This window comes from Mustela erminea, chromosome 2 (genome assembly GCF_009829155.1).
Source record: "Mustela erminea isolate mMusErm1 chromosome 2, mMusErm1.Pri, whole genome shotgun sequence".
Taxonomy (NCBI): domain Eukaryota; kingdom Metazoa; phylum Chordata; class Mammalia; order Carnivora; family Mustelidae; genus Mustela; species Mustela erminea.
In genome coordinates, this window is record NC_045615.1 from 103638046 (window position 1) to 103665541 (window position 27496).

A 27496-nucleotide genomic window follows, 5' to 3' on the forward strand; every position below is an offset into this window, starting at 1 on the left:
CACAGCAAATTGTGTCTCTTAATAGATGTTTGTTGGATGGATGAATGAATGAAGAAATAGGAAATAATGATCCTTAACTGGTCTTTTAAGGGAGAGCAAAAATTCATTACATAGTCAAGAAACCGGCTGGGGGAGGGGAAGAACATGGGAGTGGGTTTGGAGGGTGTCTGTCTCGGAACGACAGAGGCATATCCACACAGGACTATACAGAGCTGGGGGGTCCCCAGACGTCTGCTGAGGCGTCAGAGGTTTGTAGGCATGAGGTTTTAGCAGGAGGGAGGCCGATCAGACTGCATACTGGAGAATGGTCCCTGGTACAGTGTGGAGCTGGGGTTGCAGAGGGAGAGTGGAGGTGGACAGGGACACTGGTTGGGAGACTGTAGCTAAGAACGTGAGAAAAGGCTGGGAAAATGTTTGTGATAAAGCACTTAGTGCCTCTCAGTCTTATTAATGGCTGCCTTCTGTGATTCTACCTTGCATTTGCATGGGATCAATCATGCGACACCATTAAATTTCTTCCCAAATTCCACTCCACTGAAACATGAAACGAGTCCCCTCTTGAATTCCAGTTATCACAGAGACTTTATTCTAATGGAGTTTCTCTAACCAGATATTTAAGTCAAATTCTTAAGTTTGAACATCTGGAGTTTCTAGAAGAGAGGATGTTCCTGAAGAGTCTTAGAGGCAAATGGGCCACATGAAACTGACTCTAATTCTAATTAAATTAATTAATTAAATTAACTAATTCTAATTAAAAATGGGAAGCTGCCACATTGTAATGAGTGATGACAGCTAATTAGCAGGTCAGAGAAGACAACTGAAATCTATCAAGAAAAACCCACAGTGAAGTGTTCTGTTGGCTGGGCTAACCACACTCTGATGATCTGTTACTAAGTGTGATCAGGAGCTTCTACTCCAGTGCCACGGAGGGCAGAGGGCTTGGTGGTAAGTTCTCCGTGAGCATGCTTTAAGCTTGAACCCTTCTCCTCGTTTGCGTGGGTTAGGGGGTGTTGAGACAGACAAGCGTGCATGAGTGGCTAAGGCAGAGTCTTTGTTATGGGTCCTGCACTTGTAAGGCAGCCTGGAATAAGGGCCAGGACCTTGGGGACACGTGTAACTGGAGGCAAGATCACTCTCAGCCTGGGTCTTAGTTTTCCCAGCTGCGGAATGGACTGGTTTGTTTATTCATTCAGTGAACACAAATTCCTGAGTTCCTGCAGGGGTCTGGTGCTGTGCAGGGAGCTAGTGCTGTTCTGGGCCCTGGGTCTACAGCTCTGAAGGAGCTGCGGTCCTGGGGCTACATGGGATCTCAGATCCTGCGGGTGCATGGTGTTCTCTGGCTCAAGACTTCGAATGCCCAAGCAGATGTGGGTGATGGTCCCTTTTTCCCCATCGGCTTTCTACATCTCAGTGCTTGCCCCAGCATCTCCAGAGAGGTGTTGGTCTGCCTTTCCACCTGAGTTGCAGGGCTGGAGAGTTGACACCTCTCCCTTCCCAGGCCAGAAGGACTTGTAAATACGTCTTTGGGATCAGAGTGACTCTCATACTTCCTACAGTCGTTCAGAGTTCCCTGGCTGGATTCTGTTCTGCTTGCATGTGGAAGTGGCTTGATCTGTAAAGCCCCTTCCTTGATCTGCCTTTCCTTCCCCAACTTACGTGTCTACTCCCCTCCAGGTGCCTCCTGGGATCAACCTCCAAGTACGCTGCTTTCCTTGAATCCTTGTGTGAGGGTCTCTTTCTAGAGAAACACATTCTAGTTTTTCAAAGTCCTGCTCTGCCAGAGACTGAGGCCCACACCATCCTGCCCTTTTCTGAACTCTACCGACTTTTCATTGAGACTCCTGGGCATCTGGGGTGACCAACTTGTCCTGTCTTTGAAAGAAGAACATCTGGTCTCAGGAACCCCTAGGGCCGACTGGCCACCCCAGTGGTATCTCAACTTGATTATTTCCTGATTGCTGGAAGGGTTGATGGTGTAGAAGTGAGTAAGAGAAGATGTCAAGCTGTACCCTACTTCCAAGAGATTGAGTTGATCTCCCTAGGGAATGATTGGGCAGGAGGAGAAGAGATGGGGAAGCACTGGGCTTCAAATGTGGGGGGACTTTGGGGCTTGCAGTGTGCAGGAGGTGACCTTTGTGGGCAGCTCAATACATTAGCAGTGCTGAGATCAACAGAGAAGGAGAAAGGAAGTTTCCAACAACTTCTGCATGCTGTGAAATGTCTTCATGACTGTGGTAGAATGTACACTGCTACTTCTTTTTGGCTAGCAGACTGATGCCTCCATGAATGTGACTATGGGTGGGCCTATAGTGGCATGAGGTGGCTGATTGGGCATTTTCAGGCTTATCATGAGTTTTCCTTTGCATTCTCCTTGTTCTTCCTTCCAGAAGCCCCCTGAGGATGTACTGTCAGGCCCACTTTATTGATGGGTGGGAAGAACCCTTAATTTGCTTTTTAAACCCAGACATCTTCAGAGTCAATGGTTGCCATTGACAACGGCACTCTGGATATCATGTAGAATCTGAGCAAACTACTGGTAAGAAAATCGAGGCCCAAGGTAAAAACTCTTGGCTAAGGTCCCACAGCTGGTAAGGCAGTAGCAGAGATGGGATCTGGACCCACATCTACTGCTCCCCATGAAATCCTCTCAGTCCAGGAGAACATCTTAAAAAAACTAATCCCCGCCCCCCCCCCCCCCCCCCCGCACCCCTTCCTCCACCATGCTGAACCCTGCCAGTGTGGCTATCTATGTAGTCATCGTGATTAATGCTCATGTGCCTAAAACTCTTTCCAGGCAAGTAATGTTATTCCCAATTTACAGACCAAGAAACCAAGGCACAGAAAGGTGAGGTAACTTGCCCAAGGTCCTTCACCTAATACAGCAGAGATGGGGTGAGAGGCCTGGTCTTCTTGCCATGTCGGCTTTGAGGCTGAGTAAGGGAGTGCGGAGAAGGAAGCCCACATGCAAATGATTGAAACGGGACCAGGAGAATGCAGGAATACGTGACATGTGGTCAAGTTTAAGTACTCTGTGCACGTGCAAGCTCATCAGGCAATGCTCCTTTTCCTGCCTTTTCTTGGGAGTTACTCTGAACAGTGGGGTGAGCTTAGTTTTCTTTTCCAGGTATCTTCCTCAAGTCTTTGCTGCCCTCAGCTCCTGTTGGTATGGCAGACATTAAGCCTGAGCTAAAAGCTCCCCCCCACCGGAACCAGTACACCCAGCCGCACTTGCCCCTGTTTGGCTGTAGACATGCAGGTCTCTGCACGGCTTGGCTCAGCCTGGCTCTGGAGGGAGGGTGGGGAGCAGAAACCTTCCTGCAAACTGGCCCACAGCTGTCTGGCCAGCCCACTCCCACAGCCTGGGTTCCTCCTGCCCCATGAAGTTCCAGACTTTCTGGGAAAGGGCCAGGGTGGCTCAGATAGCAGCAGAGGAGGGGGAACCTGCTGCTCTTGACAAGCTGGCTTGTACCTGGTGGTCTTCTCTGTGCAGAGCCCCTGCCCTTTTTCCCCTTCTCCCCCTGTATGCCTGAAAAACTCCACCTTACCTTTTGGATTCACTGCACATCACTAGCTGTCCCTTGCCTGCCAGGCTGACAGCCCCGGTACACTGAGGGATGCTGCCTGTCATCCCCAGGGATCTCAGAGCACTGAACTGACAGGCCCAGGAAAGAGGGCTTCAGGAGGCAGTGTTCTGTGAATGGGTTATGATGAGTGAACCAGCGCATGAACAAATATCTAGAAATGGGCAAATGACTGAGCCATCAGACAAATGAGTCGGTGAGAAACAGGGAAAGAGGAACTGGAAACCTCTGTTTCCTAGGCAGGACTGACTTGGAATCTGGCTTCAGACCTCTCGTTCATTTTGCCTCGTGAGGAATCATGTTGTCCCTTCTTGGGCCTTGCCCTTCCAGCGAGGGTTGGACTCCCAGTCAACCTAGCTTTCTTCCATGGAATCCTACCAACAAGCTTCCTTGTACACCTCAAGTGACAGAACTCATTCCTTTGAGAAAGAAAGAGCTCAAGTCTGAATCTGATCTCCTCTGAAGCCCTAGCTTTCGGGACCTCCTCTGAGGCTGGCAGGTGCACTGTGGGAAGCTTAAAGCATCCCCTCAGCTTCCCAGACCTAAATGTGAGACTTGAAACCAAAAAATTCCTAGAGAACATAGGCAGTAATTTCTCTAACATCTGCTGTAGAAACATTTTTCTAGATATGTTTCCTACAGCAAGGGGGAAAAAAAGCAAAATGAAGCTATTGGGACTACACCAAAAAAACACTGCTTCTACACAGTGAAGAAAACCATCAACAAAACAAAAAGACAATCTACAGAAGGAGAGAAGATATTTTCAAATGATATAGCTGATAAGGGGTTAATATCCAAAATATATAAAGAACATATACAATTCAACATCAGAAAAACAAGCAATCTAATTTAAAAATGGACAGAGCACCTGACTATACATTTTTCCAAAGACTTATGGATGGCCAACAGACACATGAAAAGATGATCAACATCACTCATCACCAGGCAAATGCAAATCAAAACCAAGAATACTACCTTGCACCTGTCAGAATGGCCAGTATCAAAAAGACAAGAAATAAAAGGTGTTGGCAAGGATGTGGATAGAAAGGAACCCCTGTGCACCGTTGGTAAATTGCACATTTTGGAACCACTGTGGAAAACAGGGTGGAGGGTCCTCAAAAAATTAAAAGTAGAACTACCATATGATCCAACAATTGCTCTACTGGGCATTTACCCAAAGAAAACAAAAACACTAGTCCAAGGGATGGTGTACCGCTAATGCTTATCACATTATTTAAAATAGCCAAGATATGGAAGCAGCTCAAATGTCCATCAACAGATGAATGTATACAGAAGAGCAGGTGTATATATAGACAATGGAATACTACTCAGCTATAAAAAGATGGAAATCTTGCCATTGGCAATGACATAGATGGACCTGGAGAGTATAATGCTAAACAAAATAAGTCAGAGAAAGACAAATACCATATGATTTCACTCATATGTGGAACTTATGAACCAAAACAGATAAAGAAAATAATAAAGAGAGACATGTCTAACAAACAAACAGACTCTAAAACACAGAGAACAAACTGGTGGTTGCCAGAAGGTGGGTGGGTAGGGGGTGGGGATGATGGGTACACTTATCTTCATGAGTACTGAGTAAGGCACAGAATTATTAGATCATAATGGTGTACACCCAAAACTAATAGGACACTGTGGTTAATTATATTTGAATGAAAAAAGAAAAGAGAAGAGAAAATCCCAACTCTTCAGTGGAGCTGTGAACTCCTTTGTTCTTGGGCCTCTGCTATCTCTCTACCTTCATCTCCTTCCCTTGCTATCAACACTCCAGCTTTCTTTGACCCTTCCAAGCAAGTTCCTGCCTTAGGACCTTCGCACATTCTTGTCCTGATCCTCAGAGGGATGCTCCCTTCTTAGCATCTTGCCTCCAGTGCTGTCTTCTCACAGAGGACCTTCCTATTCACCCTCACTAAAGCTGCTGTTCCTTCCCTGACTCCGGTCCCTTATTCTGCTTACTCCTTCTTAGCATTTGTCGCTCATTTTAAAGTATTTATTCGTTCACTGGTCAGGGTTCTATAAATACGCGTTTGTTGGGGGACAGCCTGTGGTCTGAGATGGCCCATTCCCCACCCCTTTGAGATCCCCATTCATTGGAGCCTGATCAACATAAGAAGTGCTTGGTAAATATATATATATTTTTTACTATGTACTAAGTACTAAGAATGCACTTACCTATCCACCTTACCTTTCCAACTCCTCCCTTTTAGACTTGCCAGTCAAACTCATTATGTTTACACTTCCCAGGCTGATCTGTAACCATCAGTTTGAGTGTCTGTCCTCTCAATTAGATTTTCAACTCGAGATGGAAGGAAAACATCTCTAACTCTAGTTCTGCAACCTCAGTACAGAGCATAGTACCGGGCACCTAGTGCGTGTTCGAAATCTTTTGTTGAATGAATTAATCGGGGATATAACAGAGAATTGGTAAGAGAGCAAAAAATATACTGTAAATAGCCAATGCAGACAAAATCCAGGCACTCAAGTACGCATTATTTTCCTCATAAAGAGACTCCCTGTGGGCCCCTTTCAGACAGAATTCTAACAAGCCTGATTTTATATTTGCTTCCATATTGCTTAAATCAAGACGTTGGGTGCACAGATGGAGAACCCCAGGGCAAGGCTGTGCACGTGCATGGACCCGCTTCCCTGAATGGGTCTGATAGAGGAGACTTGGCCGCGGGTAAGACCTCCCTCCCATTAGTGGCTGTCACTGTTTGGGAGAAACAGCCCTCCACGTGGCTGGCTTGATGAGCTCTCAGAACCAGCTCTCTCGCCAGAGGCTTGTTTGATGTAGCAAAGACTTTCATGTCTCCTGAGCATAGCTTCAGAACTGCAAAGTGCCAGGGGGAACTGCTGGGTGAATGTGAAGCCTGGAGTCTCAACTGCATCAAGACGCCCATGGGAGGCATAAAATAGAGGAAAGCCCATTTCATATTCTTGGTGCTTATTTCCTCTCATGCAAACTTAAAGTGTGAAGGAGGCTGTGACAGAATCATTCCCTCCAAAGAAGTCCATGTCCCAACCCCCAGAACCTGTACATAACGTCACCTTACAGGGCAAAGGGACTTTGCCAATAGGATTAAGTGAAGGATGTTAGGATGGGAAAGGAAGGATGTTAGGACGGTTCAGTGTCATCATGAGGTCCTTAAAAGAGAGAGGCAGGAGGGTCAAAGTCTGAGGAAGAGATTTGTACAGAAGCAGAAATTTGAAGATGGAGGAGGGGCCATGTAGAAAGCAGGGTAGAAGGCTCTAGAAGCTAGAGAAGTCAGGGAATGAACTCCCCCGCCCCCGAAACCTCAGGGAGGCACACAATCCTGCCAACCCATGTAGACATCTGAACTCAGAATTGTAAGAAAATACATGTGCTGATGTAATCCATTACGTCTGTGATGATTTGTTATAACAACAACAGGAATCTAATACAGATGTCTGAAAGATACCCCATTCATACAAACAAGGTGCTTCAGAAAGGTCTCAGCTTGAAGACATGAGATGGGTCTGAAGACCCAACTCCCACCTCTTCTGAGCATGTGAGCAAGAGCGTTTGATTCTTCCCCTGCTGTTAAAGTACCTCCTTCTTCCCACTTACTGAATCAAACCCCTGCAGGTGCCCTACCCTAACACAAGAGATCACTAGAAGATTTTAAGCTCCTTTCCTATTCCAATATAAACACTTCGTGATGTAATCATGGAATGTGGGACCCTAAGAATCTTCTTGGATGAAACTGACTAAGTGAGGAGGGGGACTAGTGTTCACCAAGAATTTACTATGTGCCCAGCCAGGTTCTAGTGGTGCTAGGGAGGTCCTACTGCCTCATGTGCATTTCATAGCTATGGAGCAGGGTTTACAAGAACACAGGGCATGAAGCTGAAATGCTCAGACTTGAAAACCAGCTTGCCTGAAACTGGCTGTGGGACCCTATATGACCCCCTCTCTCTCTGGGCCTCAGTTTCCTCTCCTGTAAAAGGGTAATGATCACAGAGGCTTCTGGTGGGATTCACAGGAGTTAATACATGACACACAGCTGACACTCAAGTAAAGACTGCTATTTAGACACAAGGAAATAAGCAGAGACGTGACAACACACACTCACACACTCATACTTTCACACTCAGACACACAGGCTGACTTGGCAACAGGTGATGAGCTAGGTTGGTTTGAGTCTGAAGCCTGTACTTACTCCACAATACCAGGTTATGATGGTAGTTATAAACTGGGGGTCATTCTGTCTCCAAGTGACACGTGGCCACATCAAGGGACATTTTTGGTTGTCACAACTAAGAGGAGGTGCTACCGGCAGCTGGGCAGTACAGGCCAAGGGTGCTGCTCAACACTGTACCATGCCCAGGATGACCTCCATCACAAAGGATTATCCAGCTCTAGTGCCCGTAGTGCTGAGGTTGAGGAACCCTGTTCTAGAATTTTCTACAGGAAATCAAGTCATGGCATCATTAATTTACCATGTATTTATCACCTTGGAGAGCTTGTGAAAACCAAATTTCTATCAGACCATTTATCAGTTCTTTCTAGGACTCTGAATTTATAATTTGTGTTGTTACGGAATCCATTTAAATATGACTCAATAAAGGGAGGGAGGCAAGAAAGGAAATTAAAATTCACCAAACCCCTTTTGTGTGCCAAGCACTGGCCCTTTCACTAAACAAGATTGGGGCTGCTAGTCTCATTTTTCAGGCAAGGAAATGTAGCTTAGAGAAGCTAAGTGACTTTCTGAGGGTGTCACAGGTAGTCGGAAGGGGTGGCCTGATCAGACCCCAGGCCCATGCCTCTCTCTTAGTGCCATGTGGCAGGAATGGGTTTCTCACTCTTTCCAGTACACAAAAGAAGGAAATGAGTGAGAGCTGGTTCCGTGTTTGGTAGTGTTTGAAGATCTGCCACCAGTGGACTGATGAGACAGCCCAAGACTCCTGTAGGAACTCAGGTTTGCAGGAATCTGGCCTCAGGGCCCATGATGTGCCATCTTAGCAAACAGAGTATTTCAAACCATATGGCTCCCGAATGAAGGGACATAATGCAGAGAACTGAAGCAGGGATGGGTGCCTCTCCCGGGACCCACTGCCTCTGACCAGCCATTTCAGGAGTGTGGGAGGGACTGTGGCCCAGGGGAAGGGGTCCAAGCCTTCCTCTGACACTAACTATGCTATGTGGGGCTAATTACTTCCTCTCAGACTCTTGGTTTTCTTATCTGTAAAATGGGTACATTGATCTAACAGGGTGATATGATAGATGTGAAAGTGACTGTTGTTTCTGTTGGATTACTATTACTATGATTACCACCACCACGACTACCACTACTGGTACTATTACTCTGGAACGACTTGTTGCAGAGCAGGTCTCTGAGGACCCTGTCCTCCAATCTATTACCCACAGCAGTCAAAGTGAACATTGGAAATAGAAATCAGATCCCATCAACCTCTGATCAGGCCCTCCTACACTTTCCAGCGACACTGGGAGCCAACAGCTGACCTAGTGGGACCTCATAATTCCTTCCCACTCTCTGACTTTTCATCCCATCCCTTCCACTCTGTTCATGCCAGTCCCACCACAAACATGTCCTTGCTCTTTCCAGAATGGCCTGAACATGGCAGCCCTCACCTCACAGGTTTGTTGAGTGCCTGACATGTGGCCAGTCTGAATTGCAATGTGCTGTTAAGTATAAAGTATATACCAATTCCAAAGACTGAGATTATAAAAGGAAAAAAAAGAAATTTAGAATACCTTATTAACACATTTTATATAATGATTCCAAGCTGAAATGATGAAGTTTTGGATATGTGGGCTGAATACAATACATTATCAAAAGTAATTTTATGAGTTCCTTTTTTATTTTTTGAGTGTGGCTACTAGAAAAATCTAAGTAACACTTTCGTGTCTTGAATGATATTTCTATTAGGTAACACTGTTCTGGAACTTGTCAGGCAGGTTTTTGCCTTTGTTACTGCTTCTACGTGGAAGATTTTCCCTTTAGTTGTCTGTATGAGGCCACATCCCCACTTGCTTCCTGTACATTGACCCACTTCATCCTCAGGACATCTGTGATCCATTTTACATGTGGAGAAACTGACAAAAGAGAGGGTGAGAAGGCCAAGCCCACAGTGGTGGTTGTATGGGGATATGAACCAATGGAAGGGGCTCTGAGCCAAGGTCCTTTCCCACTTCATGTAGTCTCTCTGGGGAACATCACCTTTTTTGCTCCTTAACGGTCAACTTTTGGATGCCTAAGATCCCCCACAAATGCTGGCCATCCTGCCTCTAATATGGGGAGCTGAGTGGAAACCCTTCAAGTACTTTTATCAGCATGAATCTTGCCTCCTTAAGATTGAATGATGGACAGTGTGTGAACACAGTGGGCCACTTTTCATTTTGCAGCTTGTTTTTGACACATCATAGAAGTGAATCATGATCACGTAATTATATCCCACTTGGAAAAATGCAAATTTAAATAAGGTTAATACCATTCCCTCAGCCCCCACAAGAGTTCAGTCATTAACACTGTTAGAGAAGAAATTAAAGGGGAAGTGTGTTTCTCTCAGGTCTGTTCCCCTGACAACCCCAGCCTGCAGACTCCGAGTCCACATGCATTTCTGGTGTGAACAGAAATGCCTCATTTTCTGTCTCAACTAATTTGAGTTTCTTGTTAAATGAGGTAATGGGGATAATGTACTTAACCCTGTGCCTGGCCCATAATGAGTGTCAGTAAATGGTATTGGTGATGATAATGCAGTGACCATGGTGCTCATGATGATGGTGATGGTGATGATGACATGGTGGGGTGATGATGGTGATGATGGTGGTGATGGCGGTGATGATGGTGGTGATGGCAGTGATGGTGATGATGGTGATGGTGTGATGGTGATGATGATGATGGTGGTGCTGGTGACAATGGTGTGATGGTGATAATGGTGATGGTGATGACGGTGGCGATGGTGATGATGGTGTGATGATGGTGATGGTGATGGGGTGGTGGTGGTGATGGTGGTGATGGTGATGATGATGGTGGTGATGAAGGTGAGGGGTAGTGGTGATGATGATAATTGTTAAATTGCAATACTTTGCTGAGATTTGTTGGATTCCTTATTGAGCACTAACAGAGGTGTTTGAGCCCATGTCAAAACCAGTGCCTGTGTGGGAGTGAGAGGGATAGAGAGTTTAGCATGACCTACAGACCAAGTAGGTCACTGGTGCCTTCATACATTGAAATAAGTGGATACAGGAGAAAAAGCAGATTTAGGGAGGAAATGATGATTTCTTACTGGGCGTGGTCAGTTTTTAGGAACCTATCCATGTCTATGTGGGGCTGAACTGTAGGGAAGTAGACACCTGGGTCTGAAACTTGGGAGGGAAGTGCAGGTGGAGAGAAGGAATGGGGGCACCAGAGAAGAGTGGACATGGACACTCTCTGTGGAAAGATCAGCCTGGGACAGCATCTGCAGTGAGAAGTGCATAGGTCAAGGGCGGAAGCAGGGAGTGCCAATATCCATGGACAGGAAGAAGACAAGAATGTGAGAGGACAAAGGAGGGGCAGCCATGGGGGAAAGATGGAGAAACCAGACCTGCCACTGCATGAGGAAAAAAAGAGCTTTAAGGTAAGGATCATCATGCATCTCACTGAGCAGAACAAAAAGACAATAAAGAGGCTCACATCTGCTCAGATCAGGTTTTGGTGCTGAACTATTGAATAATAATTGTTTTTTATGAGTCTTTTGAATTTTGGAATTGCAAATAAGGAGATGTGGACACGACAGGCATAGAGTCGCACTATTCTGATCAGACTTTAGGGAAGGAGGGCTTAAAATGGTCTGCAGAGCAACACATGACCTGGTGCTTCCTGTCTCCCGTCACTCGCAATTCAATTCCATCTCTAGCCGTTCTTCCTTTACTCACTCCCTGACTTCACTGGTCTCCTTGTTGTTCTTGCAACAGTTCAGACATGTTCCTGCCTCAGGGCCTTTGCACTGACTTGTCCCTCTGCTTGGAGTTCTCTTCCATGCTATCTGCATGCCTCATTCCCTCCAGTCCTTCCCATCTTTACTCAACTGTCGCCTTGCCACCGAGGCCTTCTCTAACAACCCCAGTTCAAATTCAGTACCTTCCCAGAGGTGGTTCCCATCCACCTTCCCTGCTCTGATTCTCACCACAGTGCTTATCCCATCCAGGATGCTTTACTAATGACTTTTCATATTGTCTTATGTCTCCCTCCACTATAGCAAATGCTCTGCGGTGACAGGTGTTTTTGTCTCTTTTGTTTTTATTGTCTCCCCAGCACCTACAGGAATGCCTGCCACATGGTTCCATCAGTAACTATTTGAATGAATAGGTGGATTCAAGCCTTAGAAGGGCCCAGCAAGGCAGGTACTATGGTTATCTTTAATTTTCAGGTGAAGCCTAGAGAGATTAAGCTGTTTGCCTGAAGCCACTTGTTAGTAAGAGGTAGAATTGGTGTCTGAATTGCAGAGGCTTCTTGTTCCAGGCTTTTTACTTTGAATCAGGTTATGGGCTGAATTGTGTCATCCCCTCTTGACACCCCCTAAAAAATTCATGTTGAAGTACTAACCTCGAGGACCTCAGAATGTGACTATATTCAGAGATGGGGCCTTTAAAGAGGGGATTAAGGAAAAATGAGGTCAGATGGGTGGGCCCTTAGCCATGATGACTGTTGTCCTCATAAGAGAAAGAGGGACAACCATACGAAGACACAGGGAGAAGATGCCGTCTACAAGGCAAGGGGAGAGGCCTCAGAAGAAACCAACCCTGCCTGCACTTCGCTCTGGGGCTTCGAGCCTCTAGATCCGTGAGACGGTACATCCCTGCCCTTTAAACCTCTTGGTCTGTGCTTCCTGGTTTGGCAGCTGACAGACTCATCCAATCACTATTCAAGCTGAGTACACTGGAGTGGGGGCGGGGGGAAGGTCTGATCTGGTCCTGTCTACCTCCTGGTCCCCTTTGCTAACACCCAGCTCCCCCATAATGCCACTAGCTGCCTGGACCACTTGCCTACTTCCCATATATGCTGCTGTCTCATGTGTTTTACCCTTAGGAAAGGCTATAGGACCTGAATGTCCCAACCCCTCCACCCCTCACCGGCTTTCTCACAAAGGTGTCCACATCTGAAGCCCCGGAATCTGCGTGACAAAACAGACGTAGCAGGGGTGATCAAATTAAGCACATTGGGATAGGGAGGTTATTCTGGAACATCCTATCTAAGCAGGGTGGATCTGGTATAACCACAGGGTCCTTATACAAAGGAGGCAGGAGGTCAGCACCAAGAGAAGATGCCATGCGCTGCTCTGAGGACCGAGGATGGAGCAGAAGATCTGGGATGTGGGTGGTCTCTCAGTGGAAATAAGGCCAGCAAGCAAATCCCCTTGAGACAGAGGGAACTGTCCTTGTCCGTGCAAGTGGTTTCAGACTTGGGACATCTGGAGAAGCTGAAAAGGAAACTCATGTGGCTCTCAGCCTCTGAGTTACTGGTCGTTTGTAGCAGGAGCCGCAGGAAGCAAGCACAGCTCTGCCTCACCCTGACTTGTCCGGAAGAACGGTGTTCTATTCATTCCTTAAGATTCAGTGAGTGATCTCCCCTGGGTTATCAGTGTAGGTCCACAGTGCCACAAGTGGAGGAAGCCGGCAGCCACCAGAAGCCAGGAGACAGGACTGGAACAGACTGTCTCCCAGGGCTTCTGGAGAAGCCAGCTCTGCTCCCTCCTGGATGCCCAACTTCGCTCTCCAGCATTGCAGGAGAATGCATTTCCGTCCCTTCCAGGCTCCTGTTCCTGGTCCTGCATGACAGCAGCCACAGGAAACTAAGACCCTCACACAGAGAGCAAGGCTCTCAGAGCCACGGTTGTCAGCCTCTTCGGCCAGGTTCCCAGGGACTGCTCAGGTACAGCTAGCAGGAAGACAGAAGAGCCTAGAAGCGGGGGCTTGTCACTCATTTCAGGGCCTGCAGGACCAGATTTTTCCATGTTTCTGTTGAAAATCCAGGCTTATATGCTGACACTTTGGAGGCCCCAAATTCATTCTCAGAGCAGCATTTGCTTGGGATTGCTTTGGAGGGAAGGATCCTTTCCAGAGAGGACATAGCAGCAAATCATAGAGCACGGCCACATCTTCTTACTCAGGTTTCTGGAGATAAGCTCGCTAATTAACTCTGCCTTAGACTGGGGGAAAGAGGTAAGTAGGAAAACCAAGTGCTGGCAAAAGTGAAGGAGGGAGAACAGCAGGGGAGATGAGACTGCAGACCAGGGGAGATGTGGGTTCAAATCCTGACGGGCCGCCCGTGCACCAGGTCATGCATGCGGTCAAGGCAGGCTCCCCGAAGTGGAGGCGCCCTCGTCGGGGACAGGATGTCTCCTTTGTAGGGTGCTGTGAGGACCAGGGTGAATGAGGCAAAGTACCTAGTGCTGAGCAGAATGTATCCATTTAAAAAGTTCTGCTTGGTTTTCTTGAATAAGCAGAACCTGCCTGTGAACAAGGCAAGTAGCTGCCACCCATCCATTTGCCATGAAGTGTCAGACAAGGCAAGCCCCTCGTTTCCATGGCCACTGGCCCTGCACCTACAGCTGCCAGGGTAAGGAAGTAGTTTCCTGCCAACTCTGTGCCCTGCTAGCTTCTAAGGCTGTTGAACAGATCACCGCAAACCTGGTGACTTGAAATAACAGAAAGGCCTTTCCTGCCAGTTCTGGAGGCCAAAGCAGAAGTCAGGGTGCAGACAGGGCTCATTTTCTCGGAGGCCCCGAGGGAGGAGCTGTCCCGAGGCTCTCTTAGTTTCTGGTGTTGCTGGCAGGCCTTGGTGCTCTGTGATTGTCCCCGTGTCACTCAACTCTCTGCCTCTGTCTTCATATCACCTTCTCCTCTGTGTGTCTCCACATGCCCTCTCCTCATCTTATAAGGATACCAGTCATTGGATTTTTGGGCCCACCCTCAATCCTGGGCGATTTCCTCTTGAGATCCTTAACTAATGACAGCTACAAAGATCAACTTCTAAACGAGGTCACATTCTGAGGTTCTGAGCAGATGCGAATCAGGGGGTGCGCACTATTCACCCCGCTACAGTAGCATGGTTCCTGCATGGCCAGCGGATGGAGGGGTGGACATCGGCAGTTAGTGTCCATATGCTGAGACCATCTACATGATCACATCTTTGACGTTTCCCTGTAATCTGCCTTTACCATGATAACTTGTCTTGTTATCAAACATTCCTCCAATTACCCCACTCTGAGTGCGCCATGTCCTCCTGGTAGGACCCTGACGTCTGTTACTTAAGGCAAGCTCCCTCCAGGGCAGATCCTGTGTGTGTGTATGTGCGTGTGTGTTTCCCCACTGTGTCTCCATGCCTGGAAGGACGCCTGCTCCAAGTACACCCTCACTATTTGTGAAATGGGTGAATGAATTATCTATCATCTATCTATGTTTCTCTCTAAGATGAGAGTCCATAATTGTCTTTCCAGATTAAATCAACGTGATAGATAGGGGAGCCCTTTTCCTAGCCCCTAGGCACCCGGTATGTCCCCATCAGGGGGTCTCTGGCCTTCTGGAGTGTTCCAAGCAGTGACCACACCCCACGTTGCAGGGTAGACAGTGGTGTGTCTGTCCTCCCCACCAGTATGGAAACCTCCATGGAAGGCAGTTGGTGTCAGGGTTGGTGCCAGGCACAGAGCCACCACGTTGTCATTTTTTTCACACTGTAACTGAAGCGCTTTGGTGGCATCTCCTTTCCCTCAAAGATAAAGCTCTTTTATGACAGTGCCTCATTTATTAGCTGTCGTGGCCGCTGCCTCAGGGTTATGCACACAGATAAAATATGTAGCAGGAAACCGTCTGCCCTGTTTCTCTCTGTTCCCTTCACCTCATTTCAACTCCCTGTCAAGCCTCCTTGAATTGGTTTGCTCATCACAGAAGCTGCCTCGGGCAAACTCCTGATGTCTTTCCTTGGAGGATGATCCTTTTTACTTAATGTTGGCGGGGGTGGGGGAGGTGGGGTGGGGAGCAGCCTCAAACAGGGAGTCCCTCAGTGCCTTATCTATCAGCATTTCTGAGCCGCACCTTCCCAGGATGGCTCCTCCTTGGATCTACCCCTTCCGGTCCAGTTAAGATGATGTCCCGTCCCAAGAGGCAGCCTCCCTTAGACAGGTAATTTCCCTGGGGCTTAAGCTGTGCACTGTCAATGTGAATTCAAGAGAAGTTTCTAAAGCCTGGCAATCTCCTAGCGGGTGAGGCTTGGCAGCTGGGGGACCATAGCGGGGCTTGGGGAGCAGAGGGTAAAGGGCCCCCGCTGATCTGGGATTAGGGAGGGCAGGGGGACCTCCCTTTAGGGAGGCTCCCAGAAACTGAGGGAGAGCTTAGAATCTAAACCGCCAGAGACTCAGCAGGTTCTGTGATCAGAAGAAAATGTGTTCGCCCACAGTGGGAGAAAAATCAACACCATCGTAGGAGGAGCGAGGACTTGGGACAAAACCCCAGGCAAAGCTTAGTGGTTTGGGTCAGGAAAGCACCTCGGGTTTGTGGATGAGTCCAATTTCGCTTACTTGTGATGCAGACAGAAGATGTCCATTGAGTTACAACATGAACACTCATTGTTCTTCCCAGTAAAACAGCTGTTATGGAAGAAGATGACCCAGAAAGAACCAATATCACACTATGAAGTGGAGAGCTTCCCCTCTGTGACGTGCTCTTGTCCCGGGGTCACACTGGGCTCCTTGTCAGGGAAGCAGTGCCCAGGCTCACTGCCCTCGCCCTTGTCCTGGTGGTTTGCTGTAGACTGCATTACCCGTCAGGCCCTGGCCGGTACCTCTACCTCTGCTTTGTTCCCTCCCCTTCTATCTGCCTCCCCAATCCCCTCTTCCCACTGTACATCTGCCCCGTGATGTTTATGCTTGAAACCCCTGACAGATCTCTCTGGAGCTCAGGATAAAATCATAAATCCTCAGTGCAACGCCCCGGGCTCTCTGGGTTGGCATCCAGTGCATCTCGACCTGTCCTCTGCACTTGGAGTCTTGCTCCAGGCTCTGGGCAGGGGTCCCGGGCTCCACCCAGAACCCAGAGTCTGGTTCGGCTGTTGTCGGGTGAGGCCTGACATTCAGTGTTCACTGTGGTCCTCTAAACCGGTGACTGTAACATACTCAGCCAGGTTGAAAACCAGTGCTCTAGCCCAGCATTCTGAAATCTGACTGCACCCTGGAACCACATGGGTGTGTTAGAAAACACAGAACCTGGGTTCCTTTGACATGAACTTCTTTATCACTCTGGTGTTTTTGCTGGCTGCTCCCATCGTGTGGAAGTCCCTCCTTCCCTACCTGCAGGCTACCTTCCAAATGTCAGAATGGAGGGCCTCTAGCTGGGGTTGGCAGACTGTCTACAGAAAGTCAAATAGGAAATACGTGAGCATTTTTAGGCAACCACATGTGCTCTCTGCCATATCCTTCTCTCTTCCTCTTTAAAATGTAAATGTTCAACTTTTTCTTTTCTTTAAAGATTTATTTATTTATTTGAGAGAGTGAGTGAGTGGTGGGGGGAGAGGGGCACAGGGAGGGAGAGAGAGAATCTCAAGCCGACTCCCCATTCAGCATGGACCCCCACTTGGGGCTCAAGCTCATGACTCTGAGATTACGACATGAGCTAAAACCAAGAGTCGGAAGCTTAACCGACTGAGCCACCCAGGTGCTCCACACTTTCTCTTTTAAAATTTATAAGAAAACTAATTCTTTGCTCAGGGGTCATATGAAACAAGCTCTCGGCCAGATGTGGCCCACATGCTGTAGTTTGCTGGACTACAGACCCTGTCACTTTTGTGAGGTAGTGAGCTCCCCATTGACTGAAGCACTCTGGTGACAGAGGATTTCTGGCAGGAATGCACATTGTCTATGGCTTTGCTTGCCTCCCCCCATTGCAGAGGTGTGTAGCTGTGACGAAGACTGTGCGGCCTGTAAAAATATTCATATCTGGGCCTTCACAGAAAAAGTTTGCCAATCCGTGCATTAAGTAAATGAGGATATACGGGAAACAGATGAGCCAGGGAGGGTGGGACGAAGCAAGTAAAGCAGGATGACGTGACAGCGAGTACGTGTGGCTGTGTGTGCGTGTGTGTGTGTGTGCACGTGTGCATGTGAGCGTGCAGGGTCTGTACTTGCACGCGCATACACGTGCGGGTGTTGATTTCAGATTAAGAGGTCCGAAGAGGACCTCCAGGGCCTGATGTCCCAAGTGGGATGTCTACATCAGCCTGTAAGCCCTGCGGGAGCAGAGGTTGCCCTTCTGGTCCGCTCCCCCGTGTGCAGAGGCCTAGCCTGGGGCCTCTGGCTGACTGCCTGCAGGGGTTCCCACGTGAACGCTGCCCACAGAAGGGGTGATTGGGGCACCATAGGTCTGAACTCGTTTACATGTGCCCTTGTTGGTCCTCTGGTTGGTGCACTGCCCCACTGGGAGGGTGCCTCCGTCTTCCTCACCCTCCAATTACCATCACCCCATAGTGTGTGTGTCTTTGTGCACACGTGTGTGTGCGTAATGCCTGCCCCTCACTTCGCAGTGCATTGTGCCATCTCACTGTAACAGCTCGCCATCCTGAATCAGGACGGATGTGGTTCATCCATCGCAGACGTGGCAGGATGTGGGACATGATGGCCCATGAAAAGTAGCAGCACAAAGGGAGAAAGAGAAATTCAGTTCTACGTGTTCTGATAGAAGTGTAGTGTTGTTTTCATCCACACAAAAACAGAAATAACCACAGCAACACCTGCCAGACAGATGTGTGTGAGTGTCAGACCTGCCCTGACACCCTTCTCAGTCCCAGCTGAGGGGGACCCCTGTCTCATGGGACACAGACACAGAGCCAGGGAAACTGAGGTCCCAGTAGAGGAGAGGACTTTCCCACTAGGGAAATGGCAAAGCTGGGGCTGGAAGCGAGTCCTGGGGAAAGTGAGGCTCAGAACACTCCAGACTCCTTGTACAGCCACCGTAGAAGGTGGTGATCAGGGCCCTGGGAGTCAGATGGTGATCCCACCACAACTCCCTCTGTGCACACCGCTCCCATCCCCACTGCCTTCTCTAGAGCTGTCACAAGCCTCAAATGAGTTAATAATGCACACCAAGTACTTGGCCACAGCGAGCACATATCCGGTGATCAGTATATCTCAGACATTACTATTATCATCATTATTATCATAAACACCTTCCACGCTTAATGGTCACTTCTCTGTGTGCACAGACTGCTAACTTGAGTATCCTCCATTCATCCCAAGCTAGAGCATCTGGCTCAGAGCCCCTGCAACTGTTAACTGTAGCTGTGAGGTTGCTCTGTGTTATCAGCTGCCCAACTCTGGGTAAGTCTGTTACCTAATATCCGTGGGATGGAAATGAAGGCCACCGCTGCATTTCAACAGGGAGGGGACTCTCTTTCCCCCTCCATTCCCGGCCAGGCCTTGCCCCTCCTGGGCCCCAAGCTCCCATGGGTATGATGAGAACACCCCAGCTCAGCAGTGCCGGAGAGGAAGGAGGTGTGCCTTACCTGGCCCACTGCAGAAGGAGGCGATGATGGCCAAGATGCAGATGATACTCAGGTACGGGATCCCGGGAGCGTGGTCCTGAGAGAGAGCAGGAGTGTGGGCAGGGGAGGAGGCCGCGGGGCAGAGAGGACCTGGGTTCTCACCTCCGCACCTCCTCGGTCCATTTGCATGACCTGGGGCAGGTCACTTCACACACCTGAGCCCTGGTTTCAGTGTCCATAAAATGGGGATAAGGACAACCCCCACACCCTTCTATCTGCCCGTTTTACAGATGGGAGGTGAAAGAAGATGATGCCTCCCTCGAGTTTAGCGGTGTCTGCAGCATACAGCAGGTGGTAAATAAACAAGTAACTTACACTGAGCTTTGCCTGAAGCAGGCAATATGAGAAGTTTTACAGGCATTAATCACATTTAAACATTTTTCTTAGTTAATCCCTTTTATTGTGTAAAGCACCGCCTTTCTACCCCTGCTGTCCTGGCAGGTAGGAGATAACTGGTGTCACTGAGTATGTCTGGGGGGCTGTCAATTGTCTGGCAGGGTTGGGGTAGCTCAGTGCTGGGCATGAAAGATGTCCTAGCAGACTGGACGTCTGATCATCAGAACATGGTGTCACTAGTGATGAGACAAGGTGAGCATGTTCGGAGGTGCTAGGGCACCTGAGCCCAAACCAGAGAGATTCTGGGAGGTTAAGCTGGGGTCATAAAAGGGCAAAAGGAAAAAAGTTCCAGGAGAGAGTTCTACCTGAGCAACGGCACAGAGACACAGGAGAGAACAGCACAGGGGTGAGCAGCAGATGTTCAGAGTGGAGGGTGATGGGTTGAGAAGGGGGACAGCAGCCCTTCCGTGGTGAAGTCCATTGGCTCTTGCTGAAGGAGGACCTAGGATTGAGGGAGGATTGTAGGCTCTTGTACACTGTATGGCTCACTGTTGCACTAAGTTATCCATCATCCAGGCATCCATCCATCCATTCATCCATCGTCCATTCATCCATTTACCCATTGATCCATCCAACATACACCCATCCATCCATCATCTATTCATACATTCATTCTTCCATCCATCATCCATCACCTATCCATCCATCCACCCAATGACCCATTATCCATCCATCCATCATCTATTCATACATTCACTCATCCATCCATGATCCACCATCTATCCATCCATCCATCCATCCATCTATTCGTTTATTTGGCAAACTGTTCTTAGTTCCTCCTGGGTGCCATGCACTGGACTGGGAGGTAGGAATACAGAAATGATACAGGCATGGCCCCTGTTCCCACAACTGTATAAGAAAAGAGAGAGGAGTCAATAGGGAAAGGCAATCCTGTATGAGAAGTGATACTGCAGGGTTGCCCCTGGGGTTCCTGGGAACACAGAGGGTGCCTCACTGAGTCATGGGGTAGGGGAAGGCTTCCTGGAGGAAGAGGTATCTAAGAGATACCCAGAGCTTCTTGAGTTTGGAAAGCAGAGAAGCCAGTTGATCAGAGGAGGGCCCCAGGGAGAGGAAAGGACAGGCTCTTTGGAGGCTGCCAGAGAATGGGGCTGGGGAGCAGAGAAGGGGGGACAGAAGCACACAAGGTCTGCCAAGCAGGAAAGAGCTCTGAAACCTTGAGAAGTGAGGCCTGGGGGGGGGGGGCCCACTTGCTCTAGACAGCTCTTCCAAAGCTCTGTCACAGCTGCAGAAAGACAACATTCAGAATATCACCCAACTGGTGAAGGACCCAGCTCGATCAGTCTGAGGGGCCTGCAAGGGCACCGTGTGCAGGACAACCCTGGTCGGGCATTTGGGAGGGAGGGGTCACTGCCAGCACATCACCACACCCCCCCTGGAAGACGTTTCTGCCTCCTGCCTGGTAAGAGCACCCAGCAGCACCTCCTTTCTGAAGGATGAGTTGCTGTTCATCAGGTGCCACCACGCTAATATTGCTTTCTTTTTAAAAAGATTTTATTTATTTATTTGACAGACAGAAATCACAAGTAGGCAGAGAGGCAGGCATAGAGAGAGGGGAAGGCAGGGTCCTTGCTGAGCAGAGAGCCCGATGCTGGGCTCTATCCCAGGACCCTGGGATCATGACCTGAGCCAAAGGCAGAGGCTTTAACCCACTGAGCCACCCAGGAACCCCTAATAATGCCTTTTTTAAGAGGTTCATGGGACATGGAGGCAAATGATTGACACGTGTGACTTTCCACTCAGGGATTCGTTTTTGGAAAATGCCAAAATTCATTGACCACCGTGACCTTGCCTCGTGTTTCCCATGGTGCTGAGCCAGACTCCAGGCACCAAGAAGGTACTCTGTCCTTGCAAGCTGTACTGACCGTGCAGGGTGGTGGGAGGGGCACGGAAGGAAACCCCAAGATTGTGGAATCTCATCCCAGCTCTGCCATTTACTAGCTGGGGAACCTTGAGCAGCTTCTTCATTTATATTCATGCCTCAGTTGCCTATCTCCATTAAGGGAAAAATACCACTTTCACCAGTGGCATTTCCCCAAATCTACATTCCCCTAGCACTTGTCATGTTCAGGTGCTCTTCCAAGTACTATAGGCACATTTTCTCATTTAATTCTCCTAAGACCCCTGGGAACAGGGACAACTGTCTCATTTTAGGGATGGGGGCCTGAGGAGCAGAGACCCTGCTGGGACCTAGCCCCAGAGCACCCAAGCAGGAAGCCAGCTCCATGCTGACCTCCCTCAGGGTATGACAGGCATATCCTCTCACCTGCAATGTCAGCGTGATGGTGAGGATCCCAAAGAAGAGGGCCATCAGCCCAAAGCCGCCCATGAGGAGGGGTCTCCGTCCCAGGCGCTCGATGACCAAGCCCTAGGTCAGGATGAGAGAGATGGTTGTTACTTCATTTCTAGCAGCAGGAGAAGGGGAACTTGGTGCTGGGAAGCAGCAGTGGAGTCATGGTAAAGGACATATTTGACCTTCAAATAGCCCAGTCACTTTCTCCATGGCCATAGCCAAAGAACAAAAGGTTTTTATGAGAAAGGGAGGGAGAAGAAGTCACCATCCTTGAGGACTTGCCACATGTTCAGATACTTACCTCTCCTTGTTATGAAAGGGTGAGCTTATCTGTAAAAGGAACCCAATGGACATGATTGCTGTAGCCCTTCACCTGCTCCTTGGAGCCTACCTGCCACAAAAAGCAAGGTCACTCTACTCCTAATACCTCCGTGCTGTCGACTCTCTAGGGGCACACTCCCAAGGCAGGGGCCCAGGGCTTGGAGTGGGCAGACAGGGTTCAGGCGTTTTCCGCTCTGCCTGTGCCTCGGTGGGTCAGTTTCACTCTGGGGATGTGACAGCAGGAAGCTCCTGTGACTCAGCTCCTGAAGCCGTGTCCCCTGGCCCAGCTTCCCAAAGCTGTAAGGCTGTCACTAACCTCTACCTGGCTGGCCTCTGGGTCTACCTGTCAATGAGGCCAAGGTGGGGCTCTTCATTGACCTCCTTCAAATGCCAACGACCCTGAAAAATAGCAATGTGGCTAAGTTTCTGAGACAGGCAGACTTGGGTTTATATCCTGGGTCAACCACTTTCCAGATGGGTGAGCTTGGGCAAATGACTTCCCCTCCCAGAGCCTCAGGGCTTTTATCTGTGAAAGGCAGTCCAAAATAGCCTCCGACAAGGCTGTCTGGAAGGGGCAGGTGGTTCAATAAAAGACTGCATTCAAAACACTTAATGAGTTTTCTGATTATGCCAAAGAACTTTCCTCTTCTTTCCTCCCCCATCCCAGTGCACAGAAAGAAAACCTCGAGAATCAGAGAGGTGAAGTATCTCACTGACCATCACACAGCTGGAAGAGAGAGACAGAGACAGAGATGGGTGGGAGAGGGAAGAAAACTTGAACTCAGAGCATCTGAATAAAAATGCACAGCTTTTCTCCACTGGGCGATCAGGCAAGGCTTCCTGAAGGAGGCAACAGTAGCAGGAGCTTGTCAGATGGAGGGACCAGTGGAAACAAAGGCCCTGGTCAAATAAGCCATCCGGTCTGGATAAGGAAAGGGAGTGACACTGCAGAGGGCCAGGAAGCTGGAGCAGGTGCTCCTCCAGTCTGCCAGCTTCACATGATGGTTCAAAAGCCAAAGCATTAAACCGAACAGCCACCATCCTGCCTCAAAGCCTGAAGGAGTCTTGCTGCAGGAAACCCAGGGCCCTCCTCCTTTCCCTCTTCCCTCATCCCTGCTCTGAGGAGGGCAGGGGGTAAGAAGCCCTCTGGTCGAGCTCTCCTGGAGCTGGCATGGGCCGTTGCTCCACATGGCAAAGTGCACACCGAGAGATGAGCGGGCACAGCTCTAGGCCAGCGGAGTATCCACATGTCGGCCACGGGGTGCTGCCTGGGTACCTTGGTGGAAACACCAAGGGAACTGGGGGGCTCTGGTGTGGAAAGTCAGAGCGGAAACCATGCTTGGCTGATGGCCAGATGACCATCTGCAAGTGCCCCAGGAAGCTTTTCCCTCTGCAGCCTAGGAGGGCAGGGCAGACTCAAACAGCTAAACTTTGGCCTCCCTTGACCCCTGACCTGACAGAGCAGAGCACAGGTGGCATCCAGAGATGCATGGACCTTAAATGGGCAGGCCTGGGTTTGAGTCCTGGCTCTGCGCCCAGGACAGGTGATTCCGCTTCTGTGAACCTCAGTTCCTCACCTGGCAAATGGAAACGGTTAGACTGTCTTGGCAGAGCAGCTATGAGATCAGAGGCTAAGAACTCACAGTACCGGAAGCAGACTTGTGAGCAACAGAGCTTCCAACAAATGGCAGAAGAGGGAGGTATCATTCATTCGTTCATTCATTTGAAAGAGAGAGCACAATTGGGAAGAGGGGCAGAGGGACAGAATCCTCTAGCAGACCCCCAGCTGAGTATGGAGCCCAGCATGGGGCTCAATCCCAGGACCCTGAGATCATGACCTGAGCTGAAATCAAGAGTTGGATGCTTAACTGACTGAGCAACACAGCTACCCCAGAATATGGGGTCAAGGGTTGGCCTGGGTCTATCCCAGTTCCTGCCCCTAAATGGCTGTGTGGCTTTGAGTCATTCAGGTGCCCTTCCATGTCTTCCTTGCTCTCTTCCAACTATGCTGGGTTGGGGTGGATAACACCCATCTGCCCAGTGCCTGTATGGGCCAGAGGCTGCACTAAATATTTATCATGCATCAGTTTACTTAATCCCCACAGCAACTTTATTAAGGAGGACCAATTAGTTGTCTGATTTGATAGGTAAAGAAACTGAGGTTTTGGGAATTTGTCTAAGGTCACATGGCTGGTAGGAGGTGGAGTTGGGATCATCTACAAAGTCTTTTCTGGTTCCTGAGACATTAAAATTTTCTGAACTGGAAAGAGACAAAGCCACCACTTTGTAATAGTCCCCTGTCCCACCCAGACTCATGGCACCTTATTCCTGACCATGTCCTCCCCTGCAGGCTGGGAGCCTCATCTTGGTTTCTCAGAATCTAGAAGAGCACACGTTGAGTGTTGAGCCAACATGTTGGTTGATATTGAGCCAATGAATGCTGACTGACTTGAGGGTTATCTTTGTGAGGTAGGTGTGAGAGTTCACACACTGCAGAGCAGGACGATGAAGATGGTATGGTCACTCAGTGGGAAGCCAGGCCCACTGAGACCCATGAAGGCAGCAAAGATCAGCAATTACTGAGAAAGTTCTAAAGAGAAAGATGGGCCAATATCTAAGTTATCTCTCCCCCTCAAACCCTCATGACTTGGGTCCCATCAAAGGGAAGGCCCAGATAGGGACTTTGGAGCAACAGCAACATGCACAGGGGCAACAGGTCCCTGGGTGGGGGTGTTGGAGTGGGGGATGGGGAAGGTCAGGGACACCCAGGATTAGAGGTTCTGGGGTTTGCCAAAAGTCACACAAAGCTACTAAGAGATAAGGAAGCAGAACACATGCTCTCACACACTGCAGGGATGGCTAAAGACGTATACACACTCTTGGATTCAGTCATTTGCCTTTGGATATTTATCCTAGGAAAACAGATATTTGGTGGAAGATTTATGGACAAAGATCTTCAGATGTAGGGTAATTTATACTAGTGAGGAAACAGAAACCATCCAGAAGTCCACCAATGATTGAATTTTTCAATAAATACTGGAATATCCAGATGACAATAACCTAGGAATTCACATATTTTAAAAGAATTTTATTATGAGTTCTGGGGAGTGTATGTGCTATGATGAGTGTTGTAAAATGTGTAAGCCTGATGATTCACAGTCCTGTACCCCTGGGGAAAATAATGCATTATATGTTAATAAAAATAATTTTTAAAAAAGAATTTTAAAGAACAGAAAAATCCTCAGGTTATGATTTTAAGGGAAAAGAGCAGGACCTAAAACTCTATCTTCCATATCCTCATGGACACAGTTTGGTAAATTATGATTCTGTTGAACTAATCTACCCTGGAAAAATGTATGCAAAAATAGCTTATAATGGCTTACTCTGTTTGGGGAAATATGTGACTATTCTTTTAGTTGTTATTTTTTGATCTTTTCCAAATTTTCCCCAATAAGCTTTGTTTTAATTAAAAAGAAAGTCTAAAGCATAGACTTAGGTAAAGCATTTGCAATTCCCTGAGTCAAAAATCATTACTCTTCTCCTGTCCCTGGGGGTTTCCAACACCCACACATGGAAAACTTCACCGTGTGAAATGTCTTTGCTACAGTCTCAGGATGGCATCACCATTCCCCACAGTGGAACTGGCACTCAAGACAAAGGTGGCTCACAGCTGGAATGTGTGGCAGCTTTGTCTCCTTGGGTTCCAGTGCCCAGTGACAGAGCACCAAAATGATGAGAGAAATTACCATGATGAGCATCATAGCCACTGTAAGATGCCAAGCACTTAAGTTGCCACCCTGAGATGAACACGTGCTGCACTGTTACATCAAGATTAACATGTACTTGTTACTGACTTTGGTGTTTTGAGTGTTTTTTCTTTTTTTCTTTTGGTTTGTTTTAGTTTCTTCAAAGGCACCACAACAATTCCAGTGTCAGCAAGTGTGTCCCAGATATAAACTTATTGACACCTACTGTCTTACACCATGAGGCCAACATCCAAGAGTTTTGGGGCTGGCATGGGGATCTGGCTATTTTCTTTCCCTAAAGTCTCCTGATGAATCAGTAGCTCAAGCCAAGACAGAGCTGGAAACACTGTCCCTGATTTGGGAACAGTCTCTGAAGATGTGTAGGAAGACATCAAAGAAAGAGCTGTGAGAAAGAAAGAGATGAAAACAACTCTGTCCATCCTAGTGGGAAATCCAATCAGTCCTCAGGGCTCCTTTCTTCATCTCTGCCTCTTTTAAATCGTTTTAAAGGGCAACCTGTCCAAAGGGATTAGGGTAAACATGGTCTTTCCACTCAGCATTAAAGTCATTAGTGAAAACATTAACTCAAGATGAACAGTGACCTCTGAAGGTTATGTGAGGTCAGCTGGAGATGGACTATCAGACTCTAAGAAATCCTTTCGGGGGTCTCCTGGGCCACAGGGTTATTCAGCCAGTTGGCAGTCATGTACCCAGCACCTATTGCCCACCCCACAGTGCTAGGATTGCTGAAGGAATAATAGAGAGAAGGTCTTTTGTTGTTGTTAGTATTTAAAAATAAATTTTACTGACTTAGATTAAATTCTTGGGTAGATTCAATAAAATGTACTGATTTTAACTGTACAATTTGGTATGTTTTAACAAACTTATACACCCATAAATGCATGACCACATCAAGATACAGAACATTTCTATCACACCAAAGTTCCCTATGCCCCTCTCCCTAGCTGCAGGCAACCACTGATGTGCTTTCCATTACTCTAGATTAGATTAGGCTCGATTAGGTTAGAATTCTATATTGGTGATTGCTATACTTTTTTTTTAAATAAAATTTATTTATCTATTTGAAAGGGAGAGAGAGCAAGCGAGAGCAAGTGAGCAAGTACATATATGGGCAGAGGGAGAGGGAGAGAGAATCCTAAGCAGACTCCATGCTGAGTGTGGAGCACCACTCAGGACTCAATCCCACAACCCTGAGATCATGACCTGGGATCAGGACCTGAGTCAAAATGAAGAGTCAGACATCTCACCAACTGCACCACCCAGGGACCGTGGTGATTGCTACACTTTTGAGATTCATCCCTGTTGTATACACCATTCTTTGTTAGTGCTGAGTAGTATTCCACTGAATGGATATACCACAGTGTGTTTCTCCATTCACTAGTTGATGGACGTCTGGGCTGTTTCAGTTTGAGCTCTTATGACTAAAGCTGTTGTAAACATTGGGGTCCAAGTCTCTTTGTGTAGTTATATGTTTTGCTTTCTCTTGAGTAAATACTCATGAGAAGAATGTGTGGATTGTACGGATAAAATTTTCTATAA

At 48.2% G+C, this 27496-nt stretch overlaps 1 protein-coding gene across 13 annotated transcripts in view; it reads right to left on the reverse strand.

The window, feature by feature from the left end:
* SLC2A9 (solute carrier family 2 member 9) overlaps nt 1-27496 on the reverse strand; it is a 224030-nt gene that overhangs the window by 22504 nt on the left and 174030 nt on the right. For 11 of the 13 annotated variants that reach the window (XM_032333832.1, XM_032333833.1, XM_032333838.1 and 8 more), the window contains 2 exons: nt 21843-21944; nt 19124-19199 (listed from right to left, as the gene is read on the reverse strand). In XM_032333832.1, the coding sequence (XP_032189723.1) occupies nt 19124-19199; nt 21843-21944 (178 nt within the window). Of the gene's footprint in view, nt 1-19122; nt 19200-19863; nt 20001-21842; nt 21945-27496 lie in introns of those variants that run through there. The other 2 variants (XR_004283361.1, XM_032333839.1) reach the window with 2 other exon arrangements.